Source organism: Oryzias melastigma, linkage group LG15 (genome assembly GCF_002922805.2).
Source record: "Oryzias melastigma strain HK-1 linkage group LG15, ASM292280v2, whole genome shotgun sequence".
NCBI lineage: Eukaryota > Metazoa > Chordata > Actinopteri > Beloniformes > Adrianichthyidae > Oryzias > Oryzias melastigma.
Genome location: NC_050526.1, coordinates 23988817 through 24007175, shown reverse-complemented (window position 1 = coordinate 24007175; position 18359 = coordinate 23988817). Strand labels below are relative to the sequence as shown.

At 37.0% G+C, this 18359-nt stretch overlaps 1 protein-coding gene across 1 annotated transcript in view; it reads left to right on the top strand.

Annotated features, from left to right (window-relative positions):
* Window positions 1-18359, top strand: part of eys (eyes shut homolog) — a 91501-nt gene that overhangs the window by 70172 nt on the left and 2970 nt on the right. The window contains exons 15-20 of the mRNA XM_036215525.1: window positions 7041-7213; window positions 12780-12962; window positions 13811-13977; window positions 14556-14700; window positions 17798-17960; window positions 18180-18352. Of these exons, the coding sequence (XP_036071418.1) occupies window positions 7041-7213; window positions 12780-12962; window positions 13811-13977; window positions 14556-14700; window positions 17798-17960; window positions 18180-18352 (1004 nt within the window). The remainder of the gene's footprint in view (window positions 1-7040; window positions 7214-12779; window positions 12963-13810; window positions 13978-14555; window positions 14701-17797; window positions 17961-18179; window positions 18353-18359) is intronic.

Sequence of the window (18359 nt, the reverse complement as noted above, 5' to 3'; positions counted from 1 at the left end):
TTCTACCTAAAACTAGGATTGCTCCTCAAACAAGACCAAAAAAAATGCAAAAGAACTGACTTCTTACTCAACTAGCACAAAGTGGAGGAGGCAAATCAACACAGCGGGCTTCCATTAAGAAGTCCCTAAACCAGCCTGTCAATCACTTTCAGTGACTCTGGCATGTGGTCTGCTCTTAAAGCCTTTTGCTGATTGGCACTTCGATCAGCTGAAACTTATTTATCTATAACAACCAGACAATTGCCAATAATAACAAGAAATCAATTGGTTTTGGAACTGAACTAGTTCGGTAATATCTTTCATGACTTGTGAATGAGTCATTCATAAGACCACAAAAGATTAATTGATATGTTATTTAAAACAAACTAGTTCTGCTGTCTTATCTTTAGCTTCTTGGTCTTTTATTTTCTTGGTTTTAAAACCATTGTGTTTTTCACTATTTTTAATTTCACTTTTTTAATCGTCCCCACTAACAGTTTCCCTAAGAGTGCTTAAAGTCCTGCTCAAAAAAAAAAAAAAAAATTGTACATATTACAAAAGTGTTCCCAATGTTTTTTTTACTTTAATTTGCAGTGTTTTTGGCCAAAATCAAAAACCTGTTTAGTTTTCTTGGTCATAGTTTCTCCAGAGTGGTAGGAGTTTATTACAAATTCACCTCTGAGTTGTGGGCAGGACCTCTAGCATGGAAGAAGCCCGCCCCCACTTCCCGACATCCATCTGTTTACATGCTTTCCTGCTACCTTACAGCCCCTCACAACCTAACATTGCCAGTAAAACAAAAAACTGCGAGTAATATTGGAGCAATCCAGCTGTATGATTGTGAGCCAGTCCCAGCTCAGATGAGGAAAACAAAGGCGGATCTGGCCGTCTACAAGTGGATGTATCAGAATGGAGCAGAGCAGGGAGCTTTTGGCTTGTAGCTTCTACATCACAAACTTTTACATTTTTTCACCACAATTTGAATATAAATACTCAGAAATGCAATTTTGAGCTTAATTTTGTTTACGTATGCCCTCTGCTACAAGAAAGAAATGTCACGAGAACATGTTAAAAACACCAGAAAGTCAATTTTCATTGTAGTGGATCTTTTTGAGAACATGCAGTATGTATAACATACAACAAGTACATCGTTTGACGAGTTCAATATAACTGTAAAATTCAGAAAAGGGTTTTTTCTGATCCACGTTGTCGTGTCATTTTATTTTTATGTATTCACTTATCTTGTGTTTTGGGGGGGGGTTTCAAAGTATTTGGTCAACTTGCTTAGAGTCTGAGCCTGTACGTGTTTGTCTTGCTTTTGTGTTTTTAAGTCTGAAAACCCAATAAAAAAGAAATGAAAAGAAAATAAATACAAAAAAAGTGGGTATAGTTTCTGTGACAGCTCTGATTTATAGATTTAAACTTCATTCGGAGGCCAGTATTGTGCAGAACTGCTTTTCTATACCTTTCAAAAGAGTTCCTCCATGCTTTAGTTTTCATTCTAAGAATTGTTTTTCTGCTCTGTATTTCTGTGAGCGCTATCCTTCTTTGTGCTTGCTTCTACGCTTGTAAGTTACAAAAGACTTCAAGATGGACATTTTACACACATCATCCGTCACTCCTGCCAAGCAAATGTTTGCGAGGGTCAGGGAAATATCGAACCGTCATCTGCTCAAACAGGAGCTTGACTATGTCGGGTGAATGCCATGTGTAAATTCCACCTCATGTCTTTTCTCATAATCCAATTCTAATTACAAATAATAGAGTGGCAAAACTACTCGTCTTCTATATGCCGCCCACACACCACCACCTTCTTCCCACCCCTACTCGCATGAGGAATTATAGTCTTTTCCCATATCTATGTCCAACTGGCTCAGGACTCAGCTGGCAAGCTGCTAGCATTTGTGCACCAGGGCTTTTGTCTATATATAACATATTTTATAACATGTTGCAATTTCTTAGGCTGATCTGTTGTCCTCTGAAAGTATTATTTTTTTTATTCTTACAAAAGGCTAATTACTTTTATTCCAGGAATTACCTCAGATGATCCGGTACCTAGGGATGTAACATTAAGACTCAGTGCTCTGTAAACACCTCACATCGATGAAACCTGAGAAACTCCTACCTGTTAAGAGCATAGTTTCAGCTCACAGAGCTATCATTGGTCAACCAGTCAATTATTCATCATTTTTTCTAGCACTTATTAGATAAAATATGTATATTTGTGTTAATAATTCATCAGGCTTGTATGCTGTGGCGGAGCCGCTTTAAATGGCATGAGACAAGGTGGCTTCCAGCTCCATGCGTTTGTGATTAAAATATTCAAATTGGTCTGCAAACTACTATTTGAAACTACAATTTTGTAATCAAAGTGATTGCCTGAGGCAAATTAAAATAACCTTTTGTCACCCCACACATCAAGTTTCTGATTAGGGCAATTAAAACTCAACTGTTTCCAACAGTGTCCCTTTCACTGCTTTGAACATCCTCTGCTTCCAGGAGCCAGAGACATCTGCCTTCATGGATTACTTTTTCTGTTCAAGTAACCTGAGAGTAAATATTTGTTTTCATCATCTCCCTTTTCTATCTGAATCTTTAAGTAGGAAAAAAATAGTTTAGAAAAAAGTATTTTATGTAGAAACTCGTTCTTATCTTTTTCCCCTAAAAAAACAGTAAATTGCTTTTAATTGAAGATAACTGAGTGAGGATTTACCAGCAACTAGTTTTATATGCAATATTCACATGTAACATTTTTAGTAAATATGCTAAACTTTAGGAATAATGCCAGCAAAAAGTGAAAAAAAAAAAATATCAATGCTTCAACTGAGTCTACATGCACACATTAACAAGTCCTGAGGTGTTAAGACACCTATCTTAATTATTTCTAATAGGAACATTAACATGGATTGCCAAAAAAATGTGTAATTTTTCTTCAATTTTGTTATTTAATAATATTTAGTCATTTATTAATATACAATCATCTATTTTCATCTGTCAAATGTGGCTACTTGCTGCTTGACTGTTGCCTTTTTCTTGTCACAGCTGGTTTTTAGTCTTCATAGCCATATACTTTTTTTCTGATAAGAATTTAATAAAAAATACCAAACCGTAAATTATTTCCTGCTGTTTCTTGCATAGTCTTGTAGCTTCAGGCTGTTTTTTCCTCAAGTTGCTTTGCAGNNNNAAAAAAAAAAAAAAAAAAAAAAAAAAACTTGTTGAAGTTTGAAACTTTGAAAGACTTTTGATGCAACTGGAGACTAAATCTCGCATAAATCAATCACTTTGACATAATGCTTTTAATGACAATTCAGATGCTGAATTTAATGGGGTTTTTTTCTGAGAAATTATTTTCAAGTCAATAATTATTTAAAAAATCCTATATATGAAATAAACAACTTTGATACGCTGGTATTTAAAAAAATGTTTATTTTTCAGCTGATAATCACAATTGAAGTTGGAGTGGTTGGTGCATAAACCAGATTATATAAAAATGTGTAGCTGAGCCTACCTGGATTTAGATTTTTGACTTTAGACGGATTCTTATTGAACAACATTATAACACCTAGCAGGTGAAATTCAGATCAGGACTTCAGCTTGGTTACTTCTTAATATTTTTTCTGCATTTCAACATGACTGCCCGATATGTTTTTATTCTCTGTCTGGTTGTAAGGTTTGCTGCTGCCCTGGGCTAAATGTTCTGATGACTTCCCTGATGTTTTTCCTTCAGAATCCTAATGTATCCCTTTTTCTCAAAATGCTTTTTTACTTTGACAAATAAAACTTCTTAACAAGAAATCTGCACAAGGAACTAAAGACTAGAGTGACAGCAAAGGAATCCATGGGTCCCTGAGCTGCAGAGTACAGCAGAGGAGAAGTGGTCCCTATTCTCAGGGGAGAGAGCTTGTTAGCTCTGAAAGCTGCTACAGAAATTGTTTGAATGTTTTGAATACAAATAAAAAGGCTTTTTCTGTAGCAATCACCTCATTTTATTAAATAAAATATTTCAGCATGAAATGAAGATATTTTTACATGCCCTCACATTTTTTTTATATATTTTATAAAATCGTACTATGAATCTAAGTTTTGCATGCACATACACAAATGTGCAAAAATGTATTTTTGGTTCTATTTAAATAGAGGACAAAATTCACCATCTGTGATTTGAACCAACGCATGTGTCCTTTACAGTCTCCACTTCAGGTGGCTTGTATATATTTTGACTGTTTGAGGTAACTGGAGCTTCCAGAGGAAACCCACGCAATTTATATGTCACTAGCATTTAAACACAAACACTAAGTGACAGCGCAAGGGACAAATTAGCAGCACTTGAAGCCCTGAATCAACATGACTTGCTCTTGCAGGTTGTCAGAGACTATAAAAAAACAGCAGTGCCTGTGTTGCTCAGTATCTACATGACATTTCCCATCTTTGAAAGCATAAAGGCGCATCGGTCTGTAACAACATTATGCATCTATGTGTCCGTATAAAACTATGTTTCAAAGTGGATTGAAATGGAGCAATTTGATGATAATCATCCACTAGATATTTTATGCGTTGCATACGACATGCCATTGTGTCTCGGTACTTCAGTCCTATCGAACAATTCCCAACTTCGATGCTGCAATGTAAATTTTTCATTTGTTGGAGCTATTTTCTCAAAATACATCCTGCGGCGCTGCAGCTCTAAACACATTATTAATTTATATGTCTGAAATCCCACCAATGCTTCCACTATTTTATACTTTACCTTTCAGACTTGTGCATGTCTTAAGAGCACTTTATAAAGTCCCTGTTTGGATATTGCCCTGCATGCTGGATCACCTTTCCTTTTCAAGCCGGAGGAGACAGCACTCAAATAAAATTTGCAGAAGTAGAAACCATAAAATATAGTGATCTGAAGCAACAAGCCCCTGCTTTAGCTACAAGCATGAACATTTCTTTCTTTCTTTGCTGTCACACAGTTTGCACTTCAGCTTTGTTAAAGCATAAAAAAACCTATTTTATTTGTTTCTTTCACTGTTTTTATCATAACACATAAATGGACAAATATAATCAAAGACCCACTGATGTAAATTGTGTTTTTGGTGCTTTGAACATGTTCTTGTATCATTTTTCTGATGATGGAGGACATGTAGTAGAAAGAAAATTAAGCTTAAATTGCACTTCTGAGTATTTTTTTTAATTATTATTATTAGTGTGAATCAGGAGCAGATGAAAAATTCCATTTAAAAAAAAAAAAGTGTATTTGTGATGTAGAAAATACACTGCTACATCCACTTGTAGATGACTAGATCCATGTAGGTCTTTGTTTCCCTCGTCCGAGCTGACATCTGGCTCGAAACTGTGCACCTTGGTAGCTCGAATATTACTCGCTATTTTTGTAGCGCCAGTAATGTTAGGTTGGGTTTGTGAGGGGCTAACTCTAGGTTCACACCGGACGTGGAAGCACTGCAAAACGGTGTGCGGGCAGATTGGGCCTGGTATCTGCTCAACCTAAAGTTCACACCATCTCAGCTTTGGATATTTAGAGCTGTTTTTGCCATCATGAGACACCCAAAACCACACACACCCACTCCGTAGTCAGCCCACTACGTTGATGTGTATGTCTCAGTGTCTGTTTGTTTTTTGTGTGTTTTTTTCATCTATACAAATATGATCGAAATTGTTAATTGTGGTATTTTATTGTGAAAAATTGGTTATATTTTGAAAATTGACCAGATTTTACGTGTGTCTTGGCGTACCTTAATGGCAGAATTGAAGCGGATCACTCACAGCTGATGCAAAAAATAGACCAGGTGCCAAAATGATTTGGCCGGCCACGGAGGACCGCGGCACTTCGCGTCTGGTGTAAACTACACCATAGATTAAGAAGGGCGCCGAATGGAAGCGCCATTCGTTCCGCGCCACTTTATAGCACCTCCGTGTAAAAGCTTACAAGAGACCATGTATATAGAGAGCTCTCAGTTATAGGTGATGGGAAAGGGGGTGGGGTTGCTCTGCACCAAATGGTTCCACCTACAACTCAGAGGTAAATTTCTAATAACTCCTGCTGCTCTGCAGAAACTATATCCTAGAAAGCAACACAGTTTTTTTTATTATTATTTTGGATAAAATGGTATAATTAAAAAAGACCACTGGGAACAGGGATGATCAGAGTGGATCCTTAATATGGTTCACATTTATTTTTTTAATGCAACAAGATTAAAGGCACAAGATGACAATAGATCTGCAACTCTTATGTTCTTTATGACAATGGGAGGTTTCTGTAAATGCCAGGGATGGCTGGAATAAACTATTTTGTTTGCTGATCTGCAATTAGATCAAAAACATCAGTTTTTGTCACATTATTGTTCTAAATTATTGAAAGCATGTTAGCTAAATGTCAAGACAGAAAGCAGCACCAGTAGTTTTTAGGAAGCATTTCTAGATGCACTACTTTATCTGAAAATACTTCATAACTCTAAAGCTGCTTATGAATCTGAAAACATTCAAAAACACTTGATGTTGTTGTGTGGTCTCATAGTGAACCAGTGCCGGATTTACAGTGTATCCCTTTTACCCAGTGACAGCCAGCCCCCCCAAGACCCTAAACATGATGAAGCTTGTTTGGTAAATTTATGAATGAATTAAAGTAGCTTCCAGTGTTCCCAGGGGTAGACATCCAAACAAGTTCACCCCACCATCGAACTGTGCAATTCTCAGGGTAATTATGATCTCCCAGGAGCAATATCTCAGACTCTGGGAGAATTGGGTCATAGAACAAAACTAAACACCAGCAAATCCTTAACAGAATATCTAAAAAAGAAGAGTCCAAATGCTGGTTTTCATTAAGTCCAAGCCGAAATCCAATTTGATGGATCTATAGAAGATGAGATAGGAATTTCTAACTAAAAATCTCTAACCATGCAAAATGTACCAATGTTTATCAGTCGGACAGCTTCAAGCAGAATAATAATGATGCTGGTAATAGTGCTTTTAAAACCTCACAGCATGTGCCTTTTGTTCATCTCAGAGCTACTGTACTAACACAGCCATGTCTTTTGATATCTCTGCACATTTAGTGATGCTGAGGACTGGTTCTGCGAGTGCCCCCCTCTTTACACAGGCCGGCTGTGCCAGCTCAGCTCCTGTGAGCGCAGCCCCTGCAGTCATGGAGCCACATGCATCCCAAAATCCCCTTTGGAGGCAGTTTGTCTCTGCCCTTATGGAAGAGAGGGTCTGCTGTGCGACCAGCGTAAGTGATGCATAGAATAGCTGAACAGAGAGCATTGTAGAGTTGGAAGATTTACTGAAATATTGTTTACTTAAAAAAAGAGCTTTCTCTACAGATATTGTTGTAAGCTAGGACTAAAGGAATTTATTGAAATAAACTTTTATTAAAATGGTAGGTTTTATGATCAGTTAACAGTAAAATTATATGATCGAAATTTTGTTGTATAATTACAATATATTACAATTACAAGGTCTCACTCTTACTAAAATTATTGGCTGAAATAGGAGAAGTGGTTTTATTTTTCATGCTGGTATCTTAGTAACAAAAGAAATTAAAAAACATAATTTGATAGGTCTTCTCAACTGCATATGAGAACTGGACCCAAACAGGAAGTTCTAGCTCCAACATATGTCGTTCATATCGTGAAAAAATGGCAACTGCATTTACATCATTTGGTTTGAGACACTTTCTATATGTAACCTCACACGTTCTCTGTCCACTCATCATTAACAGTCAATGGTTCTGATAGAGGAAGTATTGTGTAGTTTTGTGTAAAAACGTTTGTCTCGACATCATGTCTGTTGAATTAGAGTGGATTGTAAAAGCTTGCATGTTAATAATCTGACTTCCTCTGTCGCCCATGATGGAAAAAGATTTGAATTTAGTCATTTAAAAGTCATTTATAAGACGCAGGAATATTTTTCTCATGGGCCCAAACTCCTTGTTTCAAAATGTGACATTCGGAATTCCTACCCACTCGTGTGCAAGGTCACCTCTGCATAATTTTCACCAAATTAGTTTGACCTTAGCAAAAAATATTGGATTTTTTAAAAAGCTTGTTACTAATTTTATTTATTTATTTTTTATAGTAAAAGTGGCATTAATAAATGCATTCAATGAAAGTGTTACAAGGTGAATTGTCATTGTTTCCAGTAATGACACAGTTGTTGGTAGAATTATAAAATTTTTGCAGCTTTTACATTAAAACCAACCTTTTCTAAGAAGGTATTCTGTAGCCTAGATCCCCAAAAAATATAGTAAATTAAGGATGAGAAAGCTTCCACAATACACTAACATTAAAACAGGTTCACTTTTATACGTAATGTTCATAATGTTTTATGGAATTTATATGGCATAAAAATTGGCCTTCATACTCAATGCATAACTTAAAACTCAAACGTGAGCTCAAAATGTGATCACAGAGAAGAAAAAAAGATTAAAAAACAACATTCATTTAAAAATAAATTATTAAATTTCAAGAAATAAAACACGAGAATCCTTAATGCAGCATCTGCTAACATGCAATAGTAAAGAATATTACATCAACCCTGAACTCCACAGACCGAAAAGGCTGCTAACATGATTAGAAACAAGTCTTGTTCATTCAGGCAGCTGGGTTGTTGCACCGGCAAATTTTGATAACAGTAAATAATATGTTTTTAATCAATAGTACAGAGTCTGTCATTTTAGGTCCATATTTTTTCGACCGCAGTGCCATAAGAAAGGGGGCTTCACGGGTCAAGGCTTTCAGAAACGAAAGGTTTTGCTTGAGTAGACTGACTGTTGTAGCAGCAGGTTGCTTGGCATATAAGCCGCTCAGCCATGCCACAGCCCCTGTCAGGCTCTCAGCATCCACTTGCCAAACAGAGAAATTTAACCTTCCTGTTTCACACCAAGTACATGGCTGACATTTAAATTTTAATCCTGAAAACATCAGATAAGATCAGAGTCAATTCTGATCACTCTCTGGGGTTCTAAAGGCTTTTTTTGGTTCTTTTTGTGACACTTTAGCTAACAAGTAACACTGTTTACACAGCAGCCTGGCTGTCTTTATGTTTGTTGTGGAGATTAAATCATTACTTCAAGGACATGCTAAACAGCTTTTTATTTATAATATACAAGTATATGTTTCCATATTGTATTGTTTCAACTCTCAATAAGTGTTTATAGTCAACAAATAAAGTGAGCTGTAAATAGACATAAGAGGAAAAGTGAGAAAAAGAATTGATGCAGTAAGGCCTTTTAAGCTAAGTTCATAAAACATTAATGAATGTTAAAATCATCTTCAGACAGAATTATTAATGAATTACCTTTGTATAAACTTGGCCATAGCTCCTGTTAAGAATGAATGTTTATTATCGATACATAAAGAAAGCTGAAAGCGAACTCTGAAAGTTGTCAGTGTCGAACAACCTCCTTTTTCCTCAATTTAGTCTCACAGTCTGTCATGAACGTTAGCCTTGTTTAGAAATTACAAAGCTAATTGCTGTGACGCTCATTTGAATTTCAAATGTTCCCTGTAAAGGAATGGTGCTCCAAGTTGCAGCATGCAAACCAACTCAAGCTCATGCAGGAGAATAATCCTCATATAGAAGGAACATTTACACATCTACAGCCAATCCTGAAAAGATTCTTATAAACTTGGCTTTTTGATGAGTCTGTGGAAAAGTTCAAACTGCGTATCATGTTGGTGTCCCAAATCAAATTAGTTTTAAAGACCTACTCCATTGAAAATTGTGTTTTTAAAATGTTCTTGTGGCATTTTTCTCATGATGGAGGACATGCTGTTTGAAAAAGCTCTCAGTTGCAATTGAAATGGGCGGTCCAAAGTCTCCCCGCTTCACTCCATGCTAACACATCTACTTTCAGATAAATAGAAGCTTTTACAAAATATTAAAATAGGATTGAAAGGGGGAAATACAAATGGAGTGGACTTCAACTGGTTAAACCTCAAGCTAATGTTACAAAAATGGTGAGAAATATTGTAGCTATCCAGATGTACAGGTTTTGAGGCAGATGTCAGCTTAGACAAGGAAAATGTACATGGAACTAGTCGTCTACAAGTGAATGCACTAGAATTGAGTGGAGCCTGGAACTTGTGGCTCGCTAGCTGTAGCATCAATGCTACAGGCTTTTTCCAATGGCGTTATTTCATCTGCTCCTGATTCACAACCATTTGAATAAAGAAATACTGAGAAATGCAGTTTTAAGCTTAATTTTTTTTCCTCCATCATAAAGAAAAATGCCACAAGAACTTGTTAAAAACACAAAAATCACAGTTTTCATTAGGTCTTTATACTGGATTTATTTACATGCATGAATGGCACATTTGAAAAATCCACCCAAAGCTCGTCCACGATTTGCTTTTTATGGTCGTGTCTTATTTATTTCTAGGACTCTTAATCCTAACCAGATGTTGGTTAGATTTAATTTTTAATAACTCACCGCATGAAGACTGGAGATTATTAGTTCCCCTCCTTGTATCTCTGCTCAGGCATATGAAGAGTTTTGTCAAAAGTGGTTCTGCTCTTCCAGGTCTTGTCTTAACTTTCAGTTTCTATTAGCTGGCGTTTCGTAATTGCATGTCGCCGTGGAGGCTTCCAGCTGGAATCACTTTGATTTCTTCCTATAGCCTTCCCCTGCTTTGTAAGTTTCAAATAGCTTTGTTTTTAGATCCTCCATAAGTTCCTTCGAGGAGTTCAGGGTTGCTAGGTGTCAGAATGGTTTGAAGAATCAAAGAATTTATCAGCTTAGGAAATGCCTTAAGAATTATGAATTCTCCATCTGTCTTTTTCATGAGATCGACTCACGTCAGGCCTCGCCTATCCCTGTGTTCTGTAATAACATATAATTAAAATTAATAAACTATGTAAACTATTTTACAGCAGAAATTCAATGTTTTATCTCCTATTTTTTTTTTTACTTAATGGTGTCTTTGCTTGAGTCGATCTGCAAAAATCCTTTTCTATTTATGCTTTAATTAAAATTTTTGTTAACCTTTTTTTGAACTGAGATTACAAAAACAGCGTGCAGTACAAATTCATATGTGAAGAGACATTTTGTTCTCCCAGCTTTTCTTTGGCAGCAACAGATGCATCATTCATATGCAGCTGTATGTCATAATTTCTTGATACGGTGCTGAACGCCACTGTTATTTTTTATTTTTTCTTCTGCAGCTCCTGTTAGTTTGCGCCCACAGATTTACAGCAAAGTGGAAGCGATATGTAATATTTTTAACAGGGGCAGCGTGCAGTACAATCCATAGATTTCATGGAAGCTGTCTGGAGGCTTTGTACTGTAACCAATGGTGACCTTCAACACTCACTAGTAGAGGAAGTCGACTCAAACTGTAGGAACACAAATCAGTGTAACAAGAAGCTAGAATCATTTTTATTGGAATATACTTTTATTATATCAATGACTTTGACACATTTTATTGTATTTTTGTGAAATTTTATGGCTCAGTAAGCTGAACAAGTAGAGGAAACTAAATAACATTTAGAGAACTAATATTAGGAGCTCTGAATTCCTACAAGTCAGGAGCCTGCTGGTGCTGTAAATACTAGATAATGTTGAGTTAATACAATCTAAATTAAATTGTCCTAAAGATTTTATGTTTTTTTTTTTTTTAAATGCACCAGATATTCAATTTTCTAATCAAACAAACCGAATTTGATGCTTCCTGTGTTTTCTCCACAGAGGTTCTGACTCCATAGCTGTTTGCTCTTTCTGCAAAGTAATCTTTTTTCAAACCTTCTGTGTCAGTATTTCACAGTGATATGATTTAATTCAGCTTATAGAAAGGTCAGTGAAAGTAGCTATGTTTTTGTTCTTGTTTTTACAGTAAATTTATCATGTTTCATCCTTTTGTTTAGGAAATCATTCCTTTTAAAATAACTGAATGTAATCCAGCAATAGGTTGTACAGCATGCTATAAATAAGGCTTGCACGTTTAAGATTTAAAATGTTTCCTGTCAGAAAAAATAATTAAAACAGTTGTATTTACATTATGTATCAACCATTGTGAACTGCTTACACTGAACTATAATTGCAGGTCGTAGAGTGATCATAAGGCTGAAAATATTGCTGCTTTTCAATAAGGGAATGGGCAAATACAGCTCGAGCAGACAATAACAGGAGCATTTGCAGCTTTATTAATAATTTAGCAGCCTAACAGAGTGGGGCAGACGCAGAGGGATGCTCTGAACCCCTCTTAGCTATCATCCAGGGTGGCAGAGGAACATGCAAGGTTCTTCTAGACAGAAAAAAAAAGCAGATTTGTGTCTAAGTACTCACAACTGTGGAGGGAAAAAATGAAACGAAGGAAAATAGAAGTATGTAATTTTGAATGAACGTAGACAAATTTACATTAGATCTGCAGCGTAAAATCAATTGGATCACTCTGCTCGGATGGAATGGATGCAGAGGCATTATTGAATCAACCGTGCGTTCTGAACAAATAAACTTAAGAATGTAATTGAATATCATTGGGATTATTGTGCTGCCCTTGTGAACATCGCATGCAAAGTGAAGCCTGCATAGCAGAATCCCTCCTAAACAGCTCCTGATGAAAATAGAATAGGAGTGAGGAGGTGGTAGTTTTTGAAAACAGGTCATCATCTAATAGCATCAGAGAAGAAAATGCATGTTTTTCACTAAGCCCATGTCTTCAACATGTGGCAATACTGCCATCTTTTGGTAACTTCTGGAGGAGATGATGAGCTGGACCTGGTTTTTCTTTTTTTTTTTTTTTTTTAAGCTCAACTTCCTTTTTTTATCAATGCATATCAATGTGTTTGTTTTACAGCCATCAATATATCTCGAGCTCGATTCAGTGGAAGTGATGAGTTTGGTTACACTTCGTTTGTGGCTCATTCTTCCATCCCAAGCCTCAGCTTCTTCTATGAGTTCCAGCTGAAGTTCACTCTTGCAAACAACTCATCTGCAGTCAGAGACAACCTGATGCTGTTTGCTGGGCAGAAAGGACAAGGTGAGCTCAAACCCCTCACAGTCCAATGAAATGTGGTGCAAAGAAAGAACAAATAAACTCATTGAGATGTCTTAATTAAGGATTTTAAACAAGTACTTGTGCCATTTCCCTCACCTGCTGTGTATGTTAATGTGCTGTCTAATAGACTACCACTTTCTTCTGAGATTCTTTAGTGCAGAGGCTTCCCCAGGGATTTTCTTTCCTGGCAGATTTTAAGGCTGTAATAATGAGTTTTCCCCACAGTCCAGCATTTACTTTTTTTTCCAGCGGATGGTTATTATTTTTGACTTTCAAAAGAAGTGCGTTGGTGTTCCTTTCTTAAAATGAAAATATGAACCGAGTATCATAGAAGTAGTCAAGTTAATTGCATCAAACCGACTTTGAGGTGTGGGTGTGAGCGGCGGCGCTGTCAGCCACTATCATGTTAAATTTGGAAGTCTTTTGAGTGGAGTCGGATTAAGTAGCAGGTAGCCGCTGAGCCATTGTCAGCAGCTTATTTTATCAAAAAAAAAAAAAAAAAGCAATGAAATCACAAGCCCTCACAGATCTCTCAGCAAAGGGCTTAGCTTTGGAGTACAGTTCATCAAGGTGGAGGGAAAACAAAGAGATCTGTGGACACTGAAACACTGGATCACACAAGCAATAGCAATAAAGTTGCAATAAAAAGGTCATGTTGCATTTTAATACTACACATAAAACAAAAAATACAATGCAACAATAATGTATCACCCTTTAAAGCTTAAATGTAAATGAAAGCAGAACATGCTTTGAGTTTTGGATTTCTTTTGTACAATAATGGTGTCAAAACTTTGAAGAAATTTACTGACAGTTGTTCATTTATTTTTCAGGCAATAACGGTGATGACTTCCTCATTTTGGGAGTACGGAGTGGAAGGATTATGCACAGGTTCAACCTTGGATCAGGGATTGCGACCATCGTCAGCGATAGACTTAACTACAGTCTGAACGTCCACACCGTCACCTTTGGAAGGTCTAAGAAAATCGGATGGTTGAAGGTGAGGTGATACCAGTCCTGCTTTAATTGTTATTGTATTTGTTGTTTAAAATTCACCTTAAAAATACTAAAAATCAAACTTTTTTTTAAATTTTAATTGAGTAATAATTTACGAGTAGATATTTTTAATTCATATGTTTTGTCTCTGTTTACCTTTTACAAAAATATGAAAGTCTTAGTTTTCTAATACATGTAGATATCAAAGCGTTTCCATGACTACTCCATATAAACACAGTTTCTGTAGCTGATAGAAACATTCTGGAAAATGTTGACATATCCAGGTGCGAGTCCTGATCCTCCGTGTCCAGCAGTCCGACAGAACCAGCTGAAAAATCTGCTGGAACTTTAGTGGAGGATCTCGGGGGACTTAAAGCCCCAAAGAAGGCTGCTGAGAGGAAACAACGTGGGAGTATATTAGCTCCCATGACTTCTAAGCAGACGCAGACTTGATAAATTTGGGGTCGTGCATTTTGTCAGCTTTTGGCAGATTGTTAAATAAATTGGGCTCCCTGGGCTCCATCTCTGACACTAACAGATGAAAGACTCCAGCTTAAATATTGACGTTTATATCTCCCTCAGGTTGACGGGCAACGTAACAGAGCGGGATTTTCTCCTGGACCTTTAGTGGGCCTCAGTGTTTTCAACCAGCTCTTTGTAGGTGGATATAATGAGTACACCCCTGAACTCCTGCCACTTGGCTCCAGGTTTCGTGATGGCTTTCAGGGTAAGACTTCTTCTCCTTTATTGCAGACCAGCTCTGCTATCCACAGCCAGAGCTCTGGGGCTTTACGTTTCTCTCAGGATCTCTGGCTGTTTGCAGGCAGAAGGGAAAGGTGTGTGATGAAATGGGGGAGTTTGAGGTTTTGACAGGGTGGGAGGTCAGAGAAGAGATTTAAAGTTGATTTCATGTGTGATCTGTAAGTGGTTTTCCCTCAATACTGTGTGTTGAGAGTAAATTCATTCCACTGCACTCGAACAAGTATGCTTGCAAATAATCTTTGTCATCATCACTATCATTTATGCTTCTCCCTGGTGACCCCTTGTAGGATTTTGGAGAGCATTTATTGTAGCTGCTAATCTGTAGAGCTGTGCTGCAAACTACCATAACAATAATGATGACACCAGCTATGAATCTCATTATAACCATATTCGGCAGCTTTGGATGGCATGGAAATGAGGTTTGCTATTATGAAATGTCATGGCACATTCTTTCCAGGTGACGAAAAGTGTTTTATTTATAAGGTCTGGAGAGATTTGGGTGTTTATTTGTCATCTAGTTGTATTTATTTATCATCTAGTTTCATTTTTCTGCTAACCTAATAAACCTTTCAAATCGAATCAGCCACACCAAAGCATCATGCTGTATCGGACTGTCACAGTACCGGGAAGCACTTACCTGAGCCGGGCCACACTGGTGGAACCGTAACCTTTCTACTCAGGAGGTAATGAGAACTCATGAGCGTCTAATCAGATCTGTGTGACCTTCCTCGAGCCCTAATCGTGATTGCTGGCAGTGAACAAACTGATAATGCACTTCAGTCACAGTTATCAACAGATCCACACTCCCCCGTGGAAAGGTGGAAGGAGCTGTGCTTCTGCTCTGGGGGGGAGGAAAAAAATCTATGACTCACTCTAAGCTGTTGATCAAACAAACTGAAATGGGGAAGTGTGTTTGTTTTTATCAACTTCTTTGATAAAAATCCTGCTGATTTGCTAAAATATCTGCAGGGTTGATGAACTCAATTAATTCTTGAGGTTTTTTTTATTGCTAAAATCATTTGGAAGATCAGTTTTACTAACTGGTTGCTTTGGAAAGTAGGATTGAAAATTTGGCAGAATCTTCAAGATTTCATGCTGCCACCGGAATTATTCGAAAGTCGTTGGCAGGTGTGCAGAATGGCCCACTTTTTATGTACCCCTGGACAGCCGGTGGTCGGTGGCATTCAATAGGGAAGGCCACCGTCCGGAGACATTTATACATCGTCCAATCAGAGCTGCTCCCAGCCAGCGATCCACCCTGCTGCCGCCCAGCTGTTGCCCGATTTTGTAATGGCATCATCCCCTCCTGTCACTGTACTGCCACCGTACAACCTGGAAATGTGCCCGGGCAGCCAATGAGCGATGTCGACTTTTAGAAAAAATCGTTTGGTCATTGTAAAATTTAATTTTTTTCTTAAAACCCCCACAGCCTCCTGCCAAATTTGCTGAAAAACTTGCATTTATGTCATCTGGTACAGTTGTCTAAACTTATAACTGTAACTTTATTACTGTGAAATAACTCATAATTCTACAAGGTTATTCTTGTACAATTTTGACTTTTCTACTAATTTTTACTATTTTATTATTGCAATTTCATTTACACTTTTCCTATAATTTTCTATTTTAATCTGTGTTATTTTGTTATATAATTTTATGACTTTATTCTGGTAAATCAGATTCTATTTATTTTTATGGTGGCCCGTAATACTCTATCTTAGGAAAAATACCATATTGTTCAGTAAAGTTTCCTCGACTTATAACTTATTCAATTGTATTTTTATTATTGTAAAATGTTGACTCTATAACTTTTAACTTTACAAATTTATTCTCGTTAAATGTTGACTTCTTTAACTCATAATTATACGTCTTTATTATTCTAACATTACGACCTATTTTCTCAGAATTTTACAATTTTAGCCTCCTACATTTTTTATTTTTTTTTCTTTAAATTTTGCAATTTCACTCTCAGCTTTTTTTTCTAATAATTTTAAGACTTTATTATGGTAAACTGTATGTCATTTATTTTTTTGGTGGCCTTAATACTCTGTTGTAGGAAAGAAACAGTCTCATGCAATAAAGTTTTCTCAGCTTATAACTTGTTAAATTGTAACTTTATTATTTTAAAATATAGACTTTTTATTTCATAATTCTACTGGTTTATTCTTGTAAAATGTTGAAATTTTCTTACTCATAATTTTACAACTTTGTTGTTCTTATTTGACATGATTTTACAATTTTATTCTTGTAAATGTTTTACTTTTTTCCTATTATTTTATAATTTTATTTTCAGCTTTTTTCTCATAATTTTTGCATTTTTTCATGTAAATTGTATTTTATTCATTCTCATGGTGGCCCTACTACTCTACTTTCGTAGGAAAGAAACAGTCTTATCCAGTAAAGTTTTTTTTCCTCAGACAGTGGAGCTGCTTGACTCTCCTCCTGTGCTCTCCTCCAGGATGTGATGTGTGCTCTGCTAAATCAAAATGAACCATCTCTTCTAATCTCCCCAGTGAATCCACTTCGCTTTTTTGACGGTCTGTGTTTGCTGCACAACCATCACTTGAGTCTGCCAAGCAGACAGCATCATGCTATGAATATTCATGAATGAGCATGACATTTCCCCTGCATCCTGTTTATGCCAATGACTAATGCAGCAGAGAGAAGGGAATCTGCATGTGCAGATGACAACCAGAGTTCTGTTCAGGTTCTTATATTTATAGAAAGCCATGTGCTCTGGAGGTGCAGGCCAAAGCAAATATTTTCTTGATAAAATTGAATTATGACAGCAGCAAATAAATATGAAAGTGATGAAGGATAATGGATTGGCAGGGAAAACTTGAAATTAAAAAAAAAAAATCCTGGCACCTTGAATGTGAGTTGTAAAGACCGCTAAGATCTGATTCCATAAAATTTATGAAGACATGTAATTTTCAAGTGCCGTACAAAATGTGAGTGCTGGAGTCATAATATTTTATAGGTGCTGGATCCACACACTTTTTCCTCTGGTCCTACCAGGAAAATGATAGACATCATTCTAACAGCTGCGTGTGTTTCTTTGTAAGGGTGCATTTTCGATGTGCAGCTCCGAACTAGAAGAGATGGGAAGTTCCAGGATTTGGGAAAGCCAGCGTTTGGGCGCAGCGTGGGTCAGTGTGGAGTCAGCCCCTGTCTGCATGTTCACTGCAGCAACGGAGGGACGTGTGTGGATTCCGGCTCATCTGTGTAGTAAGAAAAAACATCTTTGCATCCTCGTTTTTTTCCTCACTGTTTATAATGACTTCACTTGAAGAAACACATGTAAGCTTAAAGGCGTGAATGCAAACCTCTCAGAGCTATATGCATTTTGTTGCCTCAACATGAGTCTGTTTCACAGTTCCAAGTATAGCGAAAAGAAACAGCAGCGTTGGCAAGCCTCACACCATGTTTGACTGCTCCTGTCTGCAGCTGCCAGTGTCCATTTGGGTGGAAAGGAGCTCTCTGTAGTGAGACCATGTCCGTTTGTGATTTTGAACACAACCCCCCTCCTCTTTGTGCCCACGGCTCCACCTGCATCCCTCTGCCAAATGGATATACCTGCCAGTGCCCTCTGGGGACTGCAGGGCTCCACTGCCAGAAAGGTTGCAA